Genomic DNA, 16,554 nt, shown 5'->3' with positions numbered 1-16,554 from the left:
ATACATATAAGATTCCAATACCATATAAGTAAAATCCAATAGTCTTTAAAATTGGTCATTCCAAGTATGGAGTTTATACACAATGTAATTGAATCAAGGGTTTTATTAAAAAATTTTTTAAACCAAATCTCACACCGTCTCCAATGAAGGTATATAATAAATATCCTAGAAACAGCTGTAAGACCTTCTATTTATAAATGTTCTAAAATCTACACAGCCTTGGTTTTTTATCTCATTATGAAAAGTAAATCTTTATGTACACATGCTAATATATGACCTACATTGGACCCCTTATTTGCATAATCACCAAACCTAGAGCTTAACTATGGTCTATACATTGCACTTACTCAGCATTACCTGAAACCTCTGGGTTTCATTGACACCACTACTGCTCATAACCTCCTATATATATATATATATATATATATATATATATATATATATATATATACTTAACAAAATGTAGAGGTAACACACAAATAAGTAGATATTTATGAAAAAGAAGAATGAAAATGCTACTTTTTAAAAATTAGTAGCACTTTCGTTCTTTTTCTGGTAGTTTTTGACTTATTTAGTCCCTCTGAGCGTGAGGCATTACTATATAGTTACTATATAGTTAATTCCCTTATATAAATTATATATATTTATGAAAAAAATGATGAGTTTTTTTTCATTATGAGGTTTTTTCACGCTGACTACTTGATAAATTCTTATAAAGATTTTATCCTATATTATATTCATCATCATCATCATCATCATCATCGTTTAACGTCTGCTTTCCATGCTAGCATGGGTTGGGCGATTTGACTGAGGACTGGTGAAACCGGATGGCAACACCAGGCTCCAATCTAATTTGGCAGAGTTTCTACAGCTGGATGCCTTTCCTAACGCCAACCACTCAGAGAGTGTAGTGGGTGCTTTTACGTGTCATATATATATATATATATATATATATGAAAACGTTCAAGGACCCTTACATGACATTTGTTAAGGATCCATGTCTTACATGAGTAAAAGAGCAGAGATGTCTCAGACACATTCTGAATGTTGGCTGGGCCTTAAAAACTCCTGACACATAGGTCCTGAGGACAGCTATCTTGAGCATCGAGGTGATTGTGCATAAGCACTGGTTATATTGTACTGGATACCTTATTAGAATGAAGAATAGCAGGATCCATAAGCAGATGATATATGGAAAACTTGTGAAGGAAAATAAACCCCAGAAGAAACCAAGGCTGCAATTTTAGGACTGTGTCAAGTCCTCATTAAAGGCCTGTGATATGCAGGAGACTGACTGGGAGAACAATGCCTGTCATTGCCACGGAATGAGGAAGCAGGTTAAGGAGGAGGTCGACACTTTTCAGAGAGCACGCATTCAGATTGAAGAACTTAAGCGTGCTGCTCGAAAGTGCACTACTGGTGTAGTGAATGGAGAAAGCTTGGTCTGCAATGTTTGCAGTTGAGTATGCTTGTCAAGAGCAGGACTCATTGGCCACCAATAGAGCTGCAAATGCAAAATATAAGTTAGTCCTAGAGTGCACAATGTTTTTGAAGCTCAGCAACAGTCTTCCTCGGTCACGAGTGGATGGCAATCATATATCATCATCATCATCATCATCATTTAACGTCCGCTTTCCATGCTAGCATGGGTTGAACGATTTAACTGAGGACTGGTGAAACCAGATGGCTACACCAGGCTCCAATCTGATTTGGCAGAGTTTCTACAGCTGGATGCCCTTCCTAATGCCAACCACTCAGAGAGTGTAGTGGGTGCTTTTTACATGCCACCGGCACAAAGGCCAGTCAGGCGGTACTGGCAACGGCCACGCTCAAAATGGTGTATTTTATGTGCCACCTGCACAAGAGCCAGTCCAGGGGCACTGGCAACGATCTCGCTCGAAAGTCCTTACACATGCAGTGGCCTTACACGCACGCACACACACACACACATATATATATATGTATATATAATAATAATAATAATATTAGGGATAAAATCCAAAATTACAGGTAAAAACTCAATTAAAATCAATTTATTAAAAATTAAAATTAAATTAAGTTTCACAGAGTAAAATATATATAAATATACAGTTTTAGGGAAAAGAACCAAGGTTCATGAACTCATCAATGAAAATTCACTGTCACATATAGAAAAATTAATAATTAAAAGCACAATAAATAAGTATAATATAATACAAAGTAAATATCATAAGATAAAGATAATAAAATGACTACACGTGTTTCATAACTAATTTTCAAATACAAAGGAAATTTAAATCAATTAAAATCGATTAAAACTATCTAAAATCAATTCTATTCAAAAATATAGCTAATCTTCAGGTCAAAATACAAAAATAAAGTAAAGAAGTTTAGAACAGTAATGAGACTTGTTTTAAGGTTATGTAAACAAGATAAATTAGAAAATATGAATTATAAATAATAATAAATAAAATAAATTAGGTTACATTCAGATTGCAGCTATCAAAGTTTTAGAAAAAATATATTAATTTAGCTTAGTACTGGGATTCAAATACAATATTAAAAATAATATTAAAAGAAGGAATGGATTTAATTGATAAAGTAAAAAATAAACAATTATTACGATGTAATCGTTACTATCTCACATATAAATATAAATGAAAAATGAAGTAACTATTATCATGTAAAGTAGGTAGATGAATACGACGCTTTTATATCAAATAATTCATTAGATACTTGAGAAAAAGCCAACTCACTTAAAAAAGGGAAAAAAAACTTATCTGTAATAGATCCTAACAGAAAAAAAGTTAACATAAAGGCGGTTCTCCAGCATGGCCGCAGTCAAATGACTGAAACAAGTAAAAGAATAAAAGAATAAAAGAATAAAAAATTCATAGCCAAAGAGAGGTAAATCTAGCAAAATAATATATATTTTTTTAGAATCTAAATAATTCACTCAATGTGATTAATCCTATCAAATCATAATATTGATTTTTAAATTAAAATATTTTTGAGACAATTAAAGGATATGTAATCAAGATAATTAAGAATTTATAAAATATAAGTTATAAAATAAAATAAAGATAAACCTTAAATATACATTACATTAACTTAGTAGTGAGATTAAATAAATGAAGGGATTTAATCAATAAAGCAAGCAGTCAACCATAATTTCGATGTCATCTATACAAAAATTACATAGAATTATAAGAGAAACATCAATAAAAGAAGAACCAAACTTACCATTGTACATATCACAGACAAGAGTGAGTCGGGATATTGCATCGAAATGTACATAGGTCATTAAACAAATTTTTACGATGGATCGCGTTATAGCTCTTATTTAAATTGATATGCACACATAATTGTATGATAAACAAACTTTCATATGAGAATTTTGCTTTGTTGATAACAGGTACAATATTTTTACCAAATATTTGGTAGAGATCTAAATATACAAATATATATATATATATATATATATAAATTTAAATGAGAATTTTGACACTAATATCCATTATTATTGGAGTTTATTCCTATGTCAACATTTCTATATAAGGCTATATTTAACCGTCAAATTCAAGTTAAATAGATAAATTACCTTACACATCTTCAGGGTAAAAGGTAAATAGCAAAAACTAAACACCAAAAACATCCATAAGGAGTCTACTTTAGACCTTTGTGGAGAAATCTCTTGCTATATTGGTAGCGATTACATGTTTTTCTCATCAACATATTGTGGAAATATCATCATATGAACAAATATATATATATATATATATATATATATATATATATATATATATATATATGTATGTATATGACAGGCTTCTTTCAGTTTCCATCTACCAAATCCACTCACAAGGTTTTGATCAACCAGAGGTTTTAATAGAAGACACACAAGATGCCACACAGGGAGACTAAATGCAGAACCGTGTGGTTGGGAAGCAAACTTCTTACCACACAACCATTCCTGTTTAGTTGATAGAAAGCAACTTTGATACTCATTCAAAGAAACCAATGGGAACCCTTTCCATTGATGCACTTGACTCTGTGACTCATGATGGCTGAATACTTTTCCAAAATCTAGGACAAGGGTTCTCAACCATTTTTGGTTACTATTTTACTCTATAGAAAATGTCTTTCTTAGAGATGCATTCTTCTGTCCCTGGCACCGACATTTGAACAGAGCTTCTTCTGTGTCAGTTATGCAAAACAACAGCATGTATATGAATAGATATGTGTATATATCTATATATATATATGTTTGTGTGTGTGTGTGTGTGTGTGCATATATATATGTATATATGTGTTGTGCAATAGGATTGAACCCAAGACCACATTCATCATCATCATCATCATCGTTTAACGTCTGCTTTCCATGCTAGCATGGGTTGGACGATTTGACTGAGGACTGGTGCAACCGGATGGCTACACCAGGCTCCAATCTAATTTGGTAGAGTTTCTACAGCTGGATGCCCTTCCTAACGCCAACCACTCAGAGAGTGTAGTGGGTGCTTTTACGTGTCACCCGCACGAAAACGGCCACGCTCGAAATGGTGTCTTTTATGTGCCACCCACACAAGAGCCAGTCCAGGGTCACTGGCAACGATCTCGCTTGAAAACCCTACAGGGCCAGTCAGGCGGTACTGGCAACGGTCATGCTCAGGATGGTACATCTTATGTGCCACCTGCACAAGAGCCAGTCCAGGGGCACTGGCAACGATCTCACTTGGCTTGCCAGGTCTTCTCATGCACAGCACATTTCCAAAGGTCTCGGTCAGTAGTCATCGCCTCGGTGGGGGTCATAAAAACATTAATGATCGTGCACGCAGACAGATGTATGCTCACTTGCAGGCATGCACACAGATAGAGACAGCACACTTTCAGACATATGCACTTGCAGTATACAGGTAAAGATTATTGATAATAGCGTGTGAAGATTATCATTTGGGAAAATTTACCTGTCTTAAATCTTGTACGAATGCAATTAGGAAGCAACTTACACTCAGAAAACTGAGTGTAAGTTGCATTATAATACTTTAATGAAAGGTATTATCTCTGATGGAATCACCTGACATCTGTTAGCAGAGTTGGTAAGAGTGGTCTTTCCTTTTTGAATGAAGAATAGACTGTATAATGTTTATGTATAAAATATGAGTGGAGGTGCAATGGCCCAGTGGTTAGGGCAGCAGACTCGCGGTCATAGGATCGCGGTTTCGATTCCCAGACTGGGCATTGTGAGTGTTTATTGAGCAAAAACACCTAAAGCTCCACAAGGCTCCGGCAGTAGGTGCTGGCGAACCCTGCTGTACTCTTTCACCACAACTTTCTCTCACTCTTACTTCCTGTTTCTGTTGTGCCTGTAATTCAAAGGGTCAGCCTTGTCACACTCTATGTCACGCTGAATATCCCTGAAAACTACGTTAAGGGTACACGTGTCTGTGGAGTGCTCAGCTACTTGCACATTAATTTCACGAACAGGCTGTTCCATTGATTGGATCAACTGGAACCCTCGACGTCGTAAGCGACGGAGTACCAACAACAAAATGAAATATGATATTGCATGATAGCAGAATGTGGATATTGGATGTAGAAGATATGTGTGAAAACTAAAGAGAAATAAGATGGGCATGTACCATTGGATGTGTAATGTCGATATGCCTGAATGATAGAGCATGAGTATACTGAAAGTTTAGAGATTAGAGGTTTCTGCTGTAGTGTGTTAGAAGTAAAACTGTAATGGTATAGATATTTGATGTGTATGTAGAATGATTGTTGGGTAAAAGAGTGCCTGTAATGAAAGTTTGGAAGGAGATTGGGGAAGAGGAGAACTGAAGAAATGTGGATAGAAGTGGTAGGGTTTGATCTCAGAATGTTGGGCTTCATGAAGGAAAGAACAAATGACATGACATGGTTTCGATATTAACCCTTCCAACCCATGATAACATAGAAAATCAAACAAAAAAAATAATGATGATATGAGTAAGCATATGTGTGCGTGTATGCATATGTGTGTGTGTTGGGTGGGGGGTGTAAGTACGGCTCTGTGGTTAAGAAGCATGCTTCACAACAATGTGGTCTTGGGCTGAATCCACTGCACAACATACATAGATACATACATACATACATGCATGCATGCATACATACGTACATACATACATACATGCATACATACATACATACACACACATACACAAACATACCTACATAGATACATACATGCATACATATAAATAAAGTTGTAGGCTTTATTAATCATTAAAATTGATCCCGATACGATTTAATAACATTATCCTGTTGACTTTAGTGTCTTAAATTGTCACACGTATGTGGATGTGTACATGTGCCTGTCTGTCTGTATGTATGTTTGCATGTATATATGTGTTTATGTATATGATGATGATGATGATGATGATGAATGTATGTATGTATTTACACATATATGTTTGTGTGTGTTCGTGTATGTAGTTACATATATATGATAATGTGAAAACGCTGCTTCATGAGAATTAAACATAAGGTGGCTGGTATAGGTTGTATATATATATATATATATATGTCTGAAGCAAGTTCTTATTGGACAAACTCTGCTTCAGCAGCAGATCTCCAAGTAAGAATTGTCTTCTTTCTATCAATTCTTTCAATATCTTTTCGGGAATTGCTTTAGGTGCTGATATGGTTATATGGTTAAGAAGTTGGCATTGCAGCCATGTAGTCTTAGGTGCAGTCATGTTGCATGGCACCTTCCATCTTTTTCTTCTGCTATTGTCCCAAGCTGATTCAATGCCTTGCAAGTGAATTTGGTTAATACATCCCTCCCAAACATACTTTGTGTACTTTTCTCGACTTGTTTCTCTTGTAATCCTGTCTCATAGATTCCATGTTTTCTCTTTTTACCAGAAACTGAATACCATGAAAATCGTACTTTTCCTCTTGGTTACTGTGCCTTTAGTACTGTGTGCCAGTATGCATGATGAAGCTGCCATAAATAAGAGAGCCTCGGGTAAGATTTCCAAGTTATATACATATATATATTCTCCAAAAGCCCTTTTATATTTTGAGACAAAACTCCTGTGCAAAATTTGTGCTTATATCACATCACAACACCAAGTCAGAACTATTTCACTTCAACTGGCCCAAGACACATAAAGGGACAAAAAAAAAAAAACACATAGCATTCAAATGGTTCATGGACAAATTTCTCCTACAAATTCCAAATAAGCCATTTTATACCCAGATTCATCTCTGTAAACAATAACTCTTTACTCAAATGGGCTATGGTGCCCAAAATATGACTGTAACATAAAACATGATAAACTCTTTAGCAATCAGATTTCTTTGTCAAATGAATTATTTCTTCACGTTGTTTTGACTTTATCAGCCATAGTCCCATAGCTTCAATACTGTAATGATGTGATTGTATATTTTTAGAATGACGTTTTAGGGTAGGTGTGACAGTCTGGTTTCTATAGCTCCACAGAGTATACTGGGTGCTTTTGAACTTGGACCTAAATGGATGCAAAGAGACTTTCTTAAACATTCAGCCATTCTGTACATTAGGAACAATCCAAAATGCTATATGAGCATAGGCTGGATTATCTCGCCGCCATCATAGACATGTCCATTTTAAATGTTATTGAAGTAGTCCACATGCAATCAATCAACAGTTATCTGAGGAATTATTAACATGAACATATAAGGTAATATAAGGCAGCGAGCTGGCAGAAACGTTAGCACGCCGGGCGAAATGCTTAGCGGTATTTCGTCTGCCGCTACTTTCTGAGTTCAAATTCCGCCAAGGTCGACTTTGCCTTTCATCCTTTCGGGGTCGATTAAATAAGTACCAGTTACGAACTGGGGTCAATATAATCGACTTAATCCGTTTGTCTGTCCTTGTTTGTCCCCTCTGTGTGTAGCCCCTTCTGGGTAGTAAAGAAATAACATATAAAGTAATATTTTTCTCTTTTCCTTTGGAAGAGGTCTCACACTTGCCTAGTTTCAACTTCATGTTTATTTTAACACTACATGTATTTTTCCAGTGACTGAGTCTTCTCACTACTGTTTAGTGAAATTATTCTCCTAGAACGAATTACAGCCAATATAATTGAATGGAATTATTTTGTTTAACTATTCATTTATTTGATTCTATCTATCAAGTATCTGCAAGGCTACGAAACACTCATACATTTTTTTTTTTTTTTTTTTTGGATTGCATTGTCCAATATATTCTTACATCTTTTAAAGATAGATTGTTGAGTTAGATATGGCTGCTTGGTTGATTTTTTTTCTTTTTCTGTTACATTGAGTAACTACATAGAAGAAAGTCCTCTCATTAGCTCAAGAAGGATTAGAAATATAGTGCCAATAATTTGGTTCTGATCTCACATGATGTTACATGCCACACCAAAAATGATTGAAAGAAGAGCAAATCTTTTAGCAATACTTCTTTCTATTTTGGCACAAGGCCAGTCATTTTGAGAGGAGGAGGAGGAGGAGGAGGAGGAGGAGGAGGAGGAGGAGGAGGAGGAGGAGGAGGAGGAGGAGGAGGAGGAGGAGGAGGAGGAGGAGGAGGAGGAGGAGGAGGAGGAGAAACTGAGTAAAACAACCCCAGTTTTGACTGATCCTTATTTTATCAACCTCGAAAGGTTGAATGGTAAAGTTGACCACAACATGATTTGAGCTCAGAACATAAAACCAGAAGAAATATTCTAAGTTTTTTGACCAAGGTGTTAATAATTTTTCCTCTTTGCCACCTTCCATTTTTTGTTAATTTTCATCTGTCTTTAAAGTTTACAAATACGTAACCACAAAGAAACTGCTGTTATTATTACTTTTTGTTATTGTTGACGTTTTCAATCTCTTTCAGTTGATGATGTCGTTGCTCTTCTAAATAAAATAAATTTAACCAGTGGTTGCATTCCAATTTGTCATAGTATTATCCGTGGTACATCGAAATTCTTTTGCTCAGCAGCATGCGATGTGTAAGTTGATGTTTTGTGTTTCTTTCTTCCTTTCTGAGACTGAGACTTTTCATTCTTAAAAATAGACATGAAATTGAGTTATTGAATTAGTAACCATTTTTGTCATAAGTTCCAACCATACTACTACAGCTATTGGATCATGGTTTCTGGTCAAGCCACACAAATCTGTTTTATGTGACTCATAAAACAGTTTTCATTTCTACTTCAGAGAATTTTTGAGTCCTGTGATTATTTCCCCTTCCCATGGGGAGCTGGTCTAAATTGTCATTTGATAATTATGATGCATTCCCTAGAGGCACAGGTAATTTTGGGTTAGGGTGATTTTAATAAATCAGGAATTTACATTGTATGTTATTTGATACATCTGTAATTTTCTATGTTGTTCAAATACATACCACTGACTATTCTCGGTTTCTCTGAGCTCATTTTTGACCATAGATGAAGGTAGGCAAGCAAACCAAACCTGATGAAAACTATGAATCTCATCTCAACTTCATTACATATTAATTCTAAAAATATGAAACAGCTTAAAGCTTTAATTAATAATCATTTGTTCACAAGGCCTGAAATTTGGTAGTGGGGGTAGGAGATAGTCAAGTACATTGACCCCAGTGCTCAACTGGTATTTGATTTATTGACTCTGAAAGGATGAAAGGCAAAGCTGACCTCAACAGAATTTGAACTCACAACGTTAAGCTGGAAGAAACGTTTATAAGCATTTGTCCAGCTTGCTAATACTCTTGCCAGCTCACTGCCTTAACTATTTACCATATTTTAATGTGCATAAGGAACCCTCGTGTATATGGAACACCTTAATTTGGAGATTTGAGGTTCGAGAAATTAAGTAATTTATTAATATCTATAATGTATAAAAGACTCTCATATTTTTTTAACCTAATTTTTGACAAAAATGGGTTCCTTATACCCGTTCAAATACAGTAATTAATAATCCTTTCTACTAGAGTCATAAGGCCTGAAATTTGAGGGGAGGGGGCTAGTTGATTGCATCAACCCCTAGTCCTCGACTGCTACTTATTTTATTGTCCTTTGGTGGAATTTGAACTCCAAAATGTAAAGATAGATGGAAATATGGCTTAGCATTTTACCTGGTGTGCTAATTATCCTGTCAGCTCCTTGTCTTGAATTTTCAATTAATAATGAAATTCTTTCTCTACAATGATTTTCTTTCTTTTTTTCTTTTTTTCTAGTATCAAACAATTTGGTTAAGAAATGCTTTTCACTTATAAAAAGGATGTAATTCTTTGAGATGAATAAAGAAATTGAAAATATAAATATTGTTCTAGTTTATCATTATAGTTGAGCGGTGTGACTGTATGTATTTGTGTATATAAGTATGTGTGTATATGTATGTGTAGTTGTGTATGTGTCACATTTATATATATACATATATATAGTTTTAGGGAAAAGAACCAAGGTTCATGACCTCATCGATGAAAGTCCACTGTCACATATAGAAAAATTAATAAGTAAAAGCACAATAAATAAGTATAATATGATACAAAGTAAATATCATAAGATATTGATAATAAAACGACTACACTTGTGCCGCTGGCACGGGAAAAGTCATTCGAGCGAGATCATTGCCAGTACCGCTCGACTGGCTCCTGTGCAGGTGGCACGTAAAATACACCATTTCAAGCATGGCCGTTGCCAGTACCTCCCGACTGGCCTTCGTGCCGGTGGCATGTAAAAGCACCCACTACACTCTCTGAGTGGTTGGCATTAGGAAGGGTATCCAGCTGTAGAAACTCTGCCAGATCGGATTGGAGCCTGGTGTAACCATCTGGTTCACCAGTCCTCAGTCAAATCGTCCAACCCATGCTAGCATGGAAAGCAGACGTTAAACGATGATGATGATGATGATGATTCTTGTCGTAAACAAATAAATAAAACAAAGCACGAAATGAGTCATTAATTTTTGAAAAATTGTTTATTTATTCAAACTTGAAGAAGCATTTTGTGGAAACAGTTTTGGTGTTTCTATTATTTCCACCATTTTCTTTGTCAAGAAGTAACTGATGACCAAATCATCCATTTGCTGTGTCTTCTTTCAAGGACTTGCAGTAGAGTGAGTGCTTTGTAAGAGGCTAAAGAAAAAGAAAGAAATTATATTGACCAGTTTCAAAATTACTTACAGCTCAAACACATATTGATTTCAACTTTTGGCACAAGGCCAGCAATTTGAGGGAAGAAGGTAAGATGATTACATTGACCCCCAGTGTTTCACTGGTACTTATTTTATCAACCATGAAAAGACGAAAAGCAAATTCGACCTCAGTGAAATTTGAACTCAAGGCATTATGAATGGATGGGATGCCTCAAAACGTTTTATCCAGTATGCAAATGAGCCTGCCAGACCACTGCCTTAATAATAGTAATTATGGCTTCAAATTTTGGCACAAGACCAGCAATTTTGGGGGAGGGTGTAAGTTTAATCCTTTCTACTATAGGAACAAGGCCTGAATTTTGAGGGAGGGGTATAGTAAATTACATTGACCCCCAGTACATAATTGGTACTTATTTTATCGACCATAAAAGGATGAAAGACAAAGTCGACTTCGGCAGAAATTGAACTCAGAACATAAAGACAGACAAAAATTTGGTGAGAAGGGACTAGTTGATCATATTGACCCCATTGTTTCACTGGTACTCATTTTATCAACCCCAAAAGAATGAAAGGCAAAGTCGACCTCGACAGAATTTGAACTCAAAATGTAAAGACAGACAAAATGCTGCAGAACATTTTGTCCAGTGTGCTAATGATTCAGCCAGCTTGCCACCTTCTTAATGATAATAATGATAATAATAATAATAATAATAATAATAATGATAATAATAATAATAATAATAATAATAATAATAATAATGATAATAATAATAATAATAATAATAATAATAATAATAATAATAATAATGATGATAATAATAATGATGATGATGATGATGATAATAATAATAATAATGATAATAATAGTGATAATAATAATATTCTTTTCTACTCTAGGCACAAGGGCTGAAATTTTTGGGGAGGGTGCTAGTCGATTAGATCGACTCCAGTATGCAACTGGTAGTTAATTTATCAACCCCGAAAGGATGAAAGGCAAAGTTAACCTCAGCAGAATTTGAACTCAGAACATAAAGACAGACAAAATACTGCCAAGCATTTCGCCCAGCATGCTAACGTTTCTTATTTCTTTACCACCCACAAGGGGCTACACACAGAGGGAACAAACAAGGACAGACAAATGGATTAAGTCGATTATATCAACCCCTGTGTGTAACTGGTACTTATTTAATCGACCCCGAAAGGATGAAAGGCAAAGTCGACCTCGGCAGAATTTGAACTCAGACGAAATATTGCTAAGCATTTCGCCCGGCGTGCTAACGTTTCTGCCAGCTTGCTGTCTTGTGATAATAATAATATTAAGAGTTGTTTGCTTCTTGTTATGTAAGTAAACTGACGTACATTTTGCAGGCAGCTTCACAAAAGAATTCACCAATTCCAGCAACATTTTCTTCACAAGCTTTAACACATCCCTTTGATAAATCTAGACTATGAAGATGATGAATAACTAAATCAACTGCAAAAGAAGAAAGAGAGAGAAAAAAATTTAAAAAAACAAAAAAACAGAAAACAACACAAACGTCTGTTGGAAAAAAAATTCATCAATAAGCATTTGTAGCTAAAAGTTAAAGTAAAGTACAGTGAGTTGACTTGTGTTAGGGAATGAAAAAACCCCCACATTTCATATAGTTATCTTTCTTCAGACAGAGAAGGAATATAGAAGCTGATTCCACTCTCGCAAAAAGATGAACGAAAAAGAGAAGGTTGAATAATAATTAGGCGTAGGAGTGGCTGTGTGGTAAGTAGCTTGCTTACCAACCACATGGTCCTGGGCCGACCAAAGCCTTGTGAGTGGATTTGGTAGATGGAAACTGAAAGAAGCCCGTCGTATATGTGTATATATATATATGTATGTGTGTATGTGTTTGTGTGTCTGTGTTTGTCCCCTCAACATCGCTTGACAACCGATGCTGGTGTGTTTATGTCCCCGTAACTTAGCGGTTCGGCAAAAGAGACCAATAGAATAAGTATTAGGTTTCTAAAGAATAAGTCCTGGGGTCGATTTGCTCGACTAAAGGCGGTGCTCCAGCATGGCCACAGTCAAAAGACTGAAACAAGTAAAAGAGTAAAAGAGTGAATAAAATCATAATTAACTGATCCTCCCGGATTTTCTTTTATGCAAAGTCAGGAACTTTCAGCTCCCTCTTGTATATTTATTTATTTATTTATTTAGATGATGGCACTTACAAGACTGGTCCTGTTTCATTTGTGTCAGAATCCATTTGTGATTAAATATATAAAGTTCTAAAGTCATAATGCATGCAAATAAGTTTTGCAGTTATTCAGTATATGGGGGGGGGGGTTGCGAAAAAGAAATAATCTTAATAATTAGTTATTAATAATTAATATTACTCGCATTATCATTAATTTTAAGAAAAAGTTAGCAGCAACAGCAGTAGCAATAGTAGTAGTAGTAGTAGTAGTAGTAGTAGTAGTAGTGGTAGTGGTAGTGGTGGTGGTGGTGGTGGTGGTGGTGGTGGTGGTGGTGGAAGGTGGTAGTAGTAGTAGTAGTAGTAGTAATGATGCAGCAGCAGCAGCAGTAGTAGTAGTGTTGCAACAGCAGCAAACAGCAGTAGCAGCAGCGGTAGTGGTAGTGGTGGTGGAGGTGGTGGTGGTGGTGGCGGCTGTGGTGGTGGTGGTGGTGGTGATAGTGGGGTGGGGTGGTAGCAGCAGCAGCAGTAGCAGTAGTAAAAGTAGATTTGACTTACTTAAACTCCTCTTTGCAGTTTCACTTTCACTTTCTCCTAAAGAGGCAGACAGTGCCAATGGCAACAAAACCAATAGAACGAGAGCAAGCTTCATGACTGCGGCCTATATAGATATAAGATTTAGATTAAGTTACTGATAAATCAAAAATATATTATAATTGAATAACAAGTTGCTTACTTTCTTGGAACTTCTCAGTTTTATTGTTGTATTCCCATTGAGTCAAGTAGCAAAGCTAAATGGGGGGACAGCTATGGGGACAGCTTGCTTCAAACAACTCATTTAAGGAATGACAATTTTGAGTCTATTGTATAAGTGTGAACAGGCAGTGTTAGCTGGGGATGGGAGCAGTAAACTTGAGGGCTATCCCGGGCAGTACACACTCTAGCTACACCATTAATTGCATCTGAACTTTTTGGACTGCTTTCACAACTTTAGCCTGTTTTCAGCAACTAATCATAAGGCAACAAGAAAAAAATGTATTTATAAAATTTAACCAATATCTAAAAGTAAATGTTCAGTCAATGTTAAATGCTGTATGTGCACAGTTTAGAACAAATAACAGGAATACAACAAATACTGACCTATTTGCATTTGTTTTACATCATCTGGTTTACTCTGTTATCAGTGTGTCCTTAAAATTGACTGCGTGAAGTGCCCAAGCAAACTTAATTGAATTTCCCATGCATGGTTTAAATCTACCATCGATTCTTTTTCGGGATCATTGGTTCTCAAAGCACATCACACGAAGTTATAAATAACAGCATGTTAATAATGTCAAAAAACCACTTCGGATAGAATAAGTTAAAGGCCTGTAGGACTCAAACCCACACCTCTTGTAGACATGACAGGTGTTCTACCATTGGACCAAAACATTCCTTTGAATTTTCCTACCCATTCTAGAAGCTTTATTCTTACCAGCAAGAACTGCATATTTCCATATTGTAAGAATTTTATAAACTTTCAAGAGAACATGAAATAATTCTTTATTGGCTAATTCGTTCTTGAAGCACATCACATAACACTATAAATAATAGCATGTGAATATTGGGTTTAAAATCTACAACATATTAAATCTACTATTCGGCTGAGTAAATCTATCCCGGTGAATTTAATCTTTCTCAGGGCATTAAATCTACCATCCAAAGCTGATTAAATCTATCTCCAGTGGATCAAAACAGCCAACCAGCTTTTAAATTTTTTGCCCAAAGAACAGGTAAAGATTTATTCGATGGCCTTCCGCATAATTTCTGTCTGTTCCGTTTTACTAAAAAACGGGTTTGAGTTGAGTTGATGCGAAGCTATTGCTGAAAACACTTGACCAAAGTACGAAGCAATGGGAGGTAAGTGTAAGTCAAAGCCAGGTCCACATAAATTTGAAGTGAATGCCAAAGGGAATGTAATATAAAAAGGTGTAAGGTGGAGTTAATTTCCGAAACATGTAAAAACTTTAAACATCGCCCCCTGTTGTTCAGCTCAACTATCATTCCATTCTCCACTTTACTCACAACAGACTACAAGAGTAAACTGGGGACAGAACCTCTATGTGCATGGTCATGTTTCTCAACCTTATCTTTACCAAAGACCCCTTTTGATGAAATCATTTTGTCACGGGCCCCAGATTTTAGGATTTAGTTCACAGTTCTGCAGTTCTACCTGTCTTGAGCCCAAAGATTGAATAGGTGGAATACTCAGTTTCCATGGAGCATAAGTGACTGAGATCACAACACTCATGCTAAACAGGACACCGGTCCATCGAAGGATTTTGCATTTCCATCTGAGTGGACAGAAGCAGCTTTACGTGAAATGTTTAGCTCATGAACACAATGCATTCTCCCATCCTGGAATCAAAACTACAATCTTACAATCACAAGTGCAACACCTTAACCACTAGGCTACGTGCCATATGCCATCACTCATTTCACCGACGCACCCAGTAATTTTGTTTATTTATTTATTTTGTGTGGATCCCGAGTGATCTGAAGATCTCATGTTGGGAAGCAAGGTTGTGTCTAGTTGATCAAACTGCCAGAAATAGCAGCCAATCTCACTCAACCTACACATATACTGTTTTAAAGAAAGAACACATCGGATATAAAACAGTCTAAGTGTACACTTGACCTAAAGAAAAAAAAGGAAAAAATAACAAACAAACAAAACAGGATTCTTGCGATCGGTGATCTGTACTTCAAGGGCGAAAAATGGCTTGACAACAACAAAAACAACAACAAATAGGCACTCACCTTGGTTTCAGTAAGAGGAAGACACAATAGGTAACAAAATTACAATTTTTGTAGCATTTATAGAGATTTACAGGTGACAGATGGGATATTTCTCACATGGGCTTGAGTTGCAGATTAAAAAAAAAGTTATATTATCGCATTTTATCTTTAGTTGTTTTACACGATGTTCACACACACACATGCACGCACACACGCACGCACACACACATATACATATATATGTATGTATATATATATATAATGTATATATATATGTGTGTATATGTATATATATGTATGGACACACACACACACACACACATACATATATATATATATATATATATATATATACAAGAATAAGGGCAGGGAATCGTCAATTAATAATAGAATTAATAATTAACAATTTTGCCAAGTAGTTCAGTATGAAAAAACCTTTATCGGTAAAACCATTTATCATCATAAATATATTTATGATGATATATATATATATATATATATATATGTATGCACATAT

General features: G+C 35.6%; 1 protein-coding gene and 1 long non-coding RNA gene across 2 annotated transcripts; one reads left to right on the top strand and one right to left on the bottom strand.

Annotated features, from left to right (window-relative positions):
• Positions 1 to 6,483: 6,483 nt before the first annotated feature.
• On the top strand, positions 6,484 to 10,256 carry LOC149131991 (uncharacterized). The gene is made up of 4 exons (XM_089365547.1): positions 6,484 to 6,592; positions 6,883 to 6,985; positions 8,849 to 8,963; positions 10,172 to 10,256. Exons 1-4 carry the CDS (start codon positions 6,485 to 6,487, stop codon positions 10,188 to 10,190), a joined length of 345 nt encoding a protein of 114 aa, XP_089221673.1. The 5' UTR covers position 6,484; the 3' UTR covers positions 10,191 to 10,256.
• Positions 10,257 to 10,895: 639 nt separating this feature from the next.
• On the bottom strand, positions 10,896 to 16,145 carry LOC149131990 (uncharacterized). The gene is made up of 4 exons (XR_016244869.1): positions 16,059 to 16,145; positions 13,818 to 13,920; positions 12,451 to 12,565; positions 10,896 to 11,071 (listed from the first exon to the last, which is right to left on the bottom strand). It is a non-coding gene; the product is annotated as an uncharacterized LOC149131990 (long non-coding RNA).
• Positions 16,146 to 16,554: the final 409 nt, after the last annotated feature.

The sequence above is a fragment of the Octopus bimaculoides genome, chromosome 18 (assembly GCF_046866305.1).
Source record: "Octopus bimaculoides isolate indiv1 chromosome 18, ASM4686630v1, whole genome shotgun sequence".
In the NCBI taxonomy this organism is placed as follows: domain Eukaryota; kingdom Metazoa; phylum Mollusca; class Cephalopoda; order Octopoda; family Octopodidae; genus Octopus; species Octopus bimaculoides.
Note: the sequence above shows the minus strand (reverse complement) of the source record. Positions and strands in the feature narration are given on the sequence as shown.

Coding starts and splice junctions, on each gene's coding strand:
- LOC149131991 (XM_089365547.1), top strand. CDS start 6,485: ATGAGAATTAAACATAAGGTGGCTGGTATAGGTTGTATATATATATAT. Junction 6,593..6,882: donor CTTCAGCAGCAGATCTCCAA/GTAAGAATTGTC, acceptor TCTTTTTACCAG/AAACTGAATACCATGAAAAT. Junction 6,986..8,848: donor CATAAATAAGAGAGCCTCGG/GTAAGATTTCCA, acceptor AATCTCTTTCAG/TTGATGATGTCGTTGCTCTT.